Source organism: Chrysochloris asiatica, unplaced genomic scaffold (assembly GCF_000296735.1).
Source record: "Chrysochloris asiatica unplaced genomic scaffold, ChrAsi1.0 scaffold00016, whole genome shotgun sequence".
Classification (NCBI taxonomy): Eukaryota; Metazoa; Chordata; class Mammalia; order Afrosoricida; family Chrysochloridae; genus Chrysochloris; species Chrysochloris asiatica.
The window spans coordinates 4,984,084-4,990,083 of NW_006408534.1; the positions used below are offsets into that span (position 1 = coordinate 4,984,084).

Sequence of the window (6,000 nt, forward strand, 5' to 3'; positions counted from 1 at the left end):
ATTTCACAAAAATCAGCTTTCTTGCAAACCACAGAAATCTATTAAATTCACTCAGAAGAAATATGAGGACATTGTGCTATGAGACAAAGGATTAGTATCTGTACCAATTTGATTAAATGCTATCACCTACTCATTTAAGTAGATAATGGTGATTATATCTTTATTTCCTCCCAAATGATTTTAATGAGAGTAATGGGCTTATACATTTTAGAAACATGTCTATTATTTTATTGTTTCTTTCTTTATAGAGTTCCATCCACAAATGAATACTTTTTGTTTAGACGTGTTTCTTTTTATGTAGCAAATATGTAAACTAAAAATTTTGAACTTTAAAGTATTTTTGGAAGGACTAGGGAACAGAATTTTTAAATACGGAATAGTATAGAGAATAATATTATAAATAATCATGTACTCATCATCCACAATTGAGTTAGAATTTTTCCCTCTTCCTATATTCAGTGACCTTTCCCAGAGCTAACCACCTTCATGGAACTTGGTGTGTATGTTTCTCGTTCATCACATTTTCTTTTGAGTACGTTAGTGATGCTTTTGTTCAATTATTAATAAAAAATTCTCAAATATTTTTATAGATGAAAGAATCCTTTTCAAAGGAAATGATCACTTCTTTTTCCTTATTTTTTAGGCCTGTATTTTCATAATCTGGAGCTTTAAGTATCATACATAGTGTAGTAGTTGTTTTTTGTTAGAATACATTATAATAATGAAGCTGAAATATCGCTCTTCTTATTCCCAGGGATAATTTTCGTAATATGCTGTTTTTAAAACCTTGTTGGAACATTCAGACAGTTTTAGTTTTGAATTACCAGTAAAGGGATGGAGGATATTAAACCAGGTATAATTTGGTAAAAAAAGGTCATACCACCAGGTTTTATTCATCAGTATTGATAAACATATTTTAGAATCTAGTTATTAAAATTATGATAATATATATTCTTAAAACAAGTTTTCTTTTTAAAAAAATTATCTTGCTGTACAATGTTTAGTTTCAAGTACAGTTCATCAAAAGAGATAAATTAGTATGTCATTTTAAGATGAGATGGTGCCCTAGTGAATTTATGTTGAGCTCTTATTAATTTAATTTTTAATTCCGAGAAAACTAGCATCCTTAGTCCAAAATGAAGGAACCTTAGGTCTGAGATAATAATTCTGTATGTTTTATTCCAAAAATCCTCCCAAACTATTATTAATATCATGAATAAATAGGTCTGTGGTTTTTCCATGTTTTGGTAGGAGTTCCATCTACTCACTGTGTTCTTGCTAGCATGTAGTGATCAGAAGTAAAAAAAAAATCTGAGAGGTGATCTTAGAAATAATGAAAGGAAGTGATGAAGAATTTAAATGATTATTTTGTATACACCCACATTATATATAACATGTGTAAATGCTTTAGGAAGCCATTGCATGTTATATTATTTTGTCTAGTACATAAAAAGCTATATTTTTTTTCTTTCTGTTTTCTAAAAATATTAAGATAGTACTATGTGGTGCTTCTGTCTCTTGCCAAAACATGTCGTTTTATATTACTGAGTGGAATCTCACAGGTTAAGGATATACTGTAATATATTTGTTTTCATATATTTGAAATCTTTTTAGTTTACGGAGAACTTTGGAAAACAGGAATGTTTGAACGCATGTCTCTGCAGACAGATGAAGATGAACACAGTATTGAAATGCATTTGCCTTATACAGCTAAAGCCATGGAAAGGTATATTGATTAATATAAGAAATTATAGATAATTAATTTCTTTGAAATTATTTTAACTAGGGTTATAATCATTAGGGTAAAAAGATTTACATTTTTAAAAATTTGAAATGAAATAAAAATATAAGATTGGAAAATTTTAATGTGCATTGAAAACAGTTTTGAGTTTGCCTATGAAGGCTGAATGCAGAAGTTGACATGGTTGTTTTATGAGGTAGAAATAAATAAACTCCATCTTTGTGTTTGCCTGGTATTTTCTTCAGTAGCTATGTTATCTAACAAATAATAATTATATTCTTTTATGTCATAATTAATAATAATTATAATATAGCTTATAATGAATCATAAAATTTTAGATTTGGAAGTCATTTATTTAAACTTTGTATAAAGTACATATATTTCATATAATATGCTTGACAGATTACGATTTAATACCTGTTAAAATTTTTCCAGTGATGGAGTACTCGCCAGAAAATACTCACTAGACTAGAGTGAAGGTACTAACAATATTATTTTGATCTCCACTAATAGCCACCAGAGTCCTGGTGTGGCACTGTGGGTTAATGCTCTGGGCTGCAAAGTTGGTTTGAACCACGAGGTTGGTGGTTCAAGCTTACGAGTTGCTCCTCGGAAACCCTATGTAGGGTCACTATGGGTCAAAACCAACTCGATGGCACTTAACAACAACAACAGTAGCCACCAGTGCCTAGCATAATACCCAACGCATAGTAGTCATTGAAAGAACTGTTCTTTTTCTGTTAAGAGTAGCATTCAAAATTTTAAGAACTTATTTCTCTAGGTCATATTTCTCTTAATTATTTCACATTTTATACTGATTTAATAGTTCGAGTTCTCTGTTACTTACAACTAGTACTTTGTGAGTTGTAAATACTCTGAGATTATTTCTTAGTAATGTACCTGGTACCTGGTAGGTTCTCAACAAGTATTTTTGTTGATCAAATGTTTTAATGAAAATTACATTAACTTTTTTATGCTGCTATGGCTTACTGTGAAGTCCTGGTATGGTGCTGTGGGATAAAGCACTGGACCACAAAGGTGGTTTGAACCATAAGGTTAGTGGTTCAAACTCACCAGCTATTCCTTGGAAACCCTATACAGGTCTGCAATGAGTTGAAACTGGCTCGACAGCACTAAACAGCAACAGCAACAGCAACAATGACTTACTACTGGCTAATGTTTTACTTGCAATCACTTAAACTCAAGACCTTTACGTACAATGATAGCTTATTTTCTTCTCTTGTACTTTGATGATTTAGTTACGTTAGCCCTAATTGTGTATGTCCCTAAATTATTTCTAATTTATTTTGTTGATTTTAGTCCATTATTTCAGTCTTTTCTTAGGGATTAGTTTCACTTTTAAATCTGTATTCAAATGATTACATACTTCTCTTAGTCTTTTTATCTATGTGTAGTGATAGCCCTGAGGAATTACATAAACCTAAAGAAGGTTCCAGAGTTTAGAGTGATACTATATTATAAGCAATATAAATTTTAGTTAGTTGTTTTTAAATTCATTCTAATTCTTCAGAAATTGTTAAAGCATATATATGTTAATGTACATATATTTCCTAGAATGTTGGTGTAATCAGAATATGCTGAAATGCTTGTATTATTTATTTGCAGATATATATAGATTTAATAAATTTCAAAAAATATATAACCAGTAAGCTACCAATAATGTCCTCAAGGAAGTTTTAAAAATAATCTTTTAATATTTTATTTAAGAATAAAAAGTGTATTGAAAATTTAATAAAGTGGATGCTAAAAATCAACAGAATTTTCATTCATAATCCCACCTGTGTTAAATAGTATTAAATAATTACCTTACATATATCACTTCATAAGAAATGCTTCCTACCCCCAAGATTACTGTTATTCTTAAGTGCCATCATTTTGGTTCCAACCCTTAAGAGACCTTGTATTGCGTTTCCAAGGAGTGGCTGGTGGTTGTGTACCACTGACCTTACACTTAGCAGTCTAGTGCTTGTCCTATAGTGTGTTTTGTTTTTTTTTACTTTTAAAAATTATTTTGGGAGAACAAACAAGACGGTGGATCGGGTGGAAATGCTGTAAAGAGCTCTGCCAGCAACAACATAGAATACCCAACCAAGCAGGCTCAGGGGATGGTCCCAGAACTCTGAACCACATATGAAGGAATATTTAGAAGCTTGGAAGGCTTACAGCTGGGGGAATTTGTGCCAGTAGCAAGAAATCCATTGCTTTCTAGTTCGGAATGCTCGGCTGCTCCAGGAGCCGCCACCTTGGGTGAGACCAAGCAGGGAAAGGATCAGAGTGGCCACAGACACCTGGCAGAACCGCTGAGATAAAGGTGTAGACATTCTTTTCTTTTGGTAGATGTTCTTTGGTCCCTTGCTGTCTGTGCACCTCCATTCTGGTGACTATAGGGGTACCTGAGCTAGTGGGCACCCCAGCCCCACCCTCAGAGGGTTTCTGCTATACATGTGCACAGATCTCCTCAAAATTTAAAGAGACAGTTTCCAATTAAAACCAAACGGCTACAGCTGGCGCTGAACTGTTTATAACTAGAAAAAAGACTGGAATGGTGATTGTGGAGTGGGACAAGCAGACAAAAGAGGAAATAGGCCAAAAATTAAATCCTAAGTTACATCAAAATGACCAACAGTGGCATCTTGAAATTTCTCAAGAAGAAGAGTGAAAAGGGAAGCCCATTTCCTGATCACATTTACCTGGAGGCAATCAGAAAGCATAAAAAATAACAAAATACATACCCATCTAAGTATTAAGGCCACAGATAACCCCTGAATATGCCCAAAAAACAGAAGCTGATGACCATAACTGTATATGTCCAGAAACGAGATAAAGTGACTGAGGCAGAGCTGGAAGTAGACCTACACTCCATACTAGAAGATGGGCAGGCTTTGGAAATGCCTGAGAAGGAATTCAGAAAATTGATTATAAAATGTATCAAAACAGTATATAATGGAGTTGAGTAAAATAAGAAAGAAGTCAGGAAAGCACTTCAAGAACAATCAAATAAGATAGATAAGAGCATTGAAAACAATTCAAAACCTACAGAAAGAGGTCCAAATGATTAATAATAGAATATCAGAAATGGACAATACACTGAAAGAGCAAAGGAGTACAATGGAAGAGATAGAAGCCAGAACTTGTGAGCTAGAAGATAAATCTCTCAACACTACTAAGATAGAAGAACAAACACAAAAAAGGCTAAAAAAATCTGAAGAAGGCCCCAGATTCATGTTGAGTAACATGAAGAGGAGTAACATAAGAATTATTGGCATTCCAGAACAGGAACAATCACACAAGCCCACAGAGGAGATAGTCGAAGAGCATCTGGAAGAAAATTTTCCTAACATCATGAAAAGTGAAAAGATAAGCATTCAAGAAGCTCAATGAACCCCAGGATGGATAGACCCTAAAAGACAACACCAAGACATATAATAATCAAGCTCTCCAAAATCAAAGATAAGGACAGGATCTTGAAAGCAGCTAGAGAAAAGACAAGTATAACATACAAAGGCAAGCAAATCAGATTAAGCTCGAATTTCTCAACAGAAACCATGCAGGCAAGAGGCAATGGGGAGACGTATATAAAACCCTGAAAGAAGAAAACTGCCACCCAAGAATCCTCTACCCAGCAAAGCTGTCAATCAAATATGATGGTGTAATCAAAACATTCCCAGATAGGCAGAAGCTAAGGGATTTTGCCAAAGTCAACCCTGCTATGAAAAACATCCTAAAGGAAGTTCTGTGGACTGAGAACAAACAAGAACACACAACAACTACAGAATGGCGTACATGGCAGCATCAGCCTGAACTCAATCGGCAAATGGAAGAGTCAAGAACAGAATAAAATTATAAGAACAGAGAATCTGGGAGTTCAGTCTATGATCAAAACAATTACAATGTGAAAAAAGGTAAACACAGAGGAACAGAGATCCAGGTGGTGGGAAGGTCAGATTACTGGATAAAATAGACTATCTTAAATGGAGGGAAGAACTAATGGAATATGAGGTAACCACAATGGGGTTGGGGTAGGGGGTTTGGTTTGGGTGTTGGGAAGGGCAATCCATGAAGGGGGTAGGAGGCAGAAGAACAAAATAGATAGGGGAACGCTGAGACAGGTTTGCATGGCCTAGTGGGACAGATGCATACTCAACCTTGGAACAACAGAGCTCTGGGATACAGGGATCTAGGTATAGCTTGAAGAGGGTAAATAATACTAAAATCCTTGACTGCCTTATGAATATTAG

The 6,000-nt window shown here is 34.2% G+C and overlaps 1 protein-coding gene across 2 annotated transcripts in view; it reads left to right on the forward strand.

The window, feature by feature from the left end:
• The window catches only part of MEMO1 (mediator of cell motility 1), a 218,433-nt gene that overhangs the window by 124,236 nt on the left and 88,197 nt on the right, over positions 1-6,000 (forward strand). For both annotated transcript variants that reach the window (XM_006835160.1, XM_006835161.1), the window contains one exon: positions 1,615-1,726. In XM_006835160.1, coding sequence (XP_006835223.1) covers positions 1,615-1,726 — 112 coding nt within the window. The remainder of the gene's footprint in view (positions 1-1,614; positions 1,727-6,000) is intronic.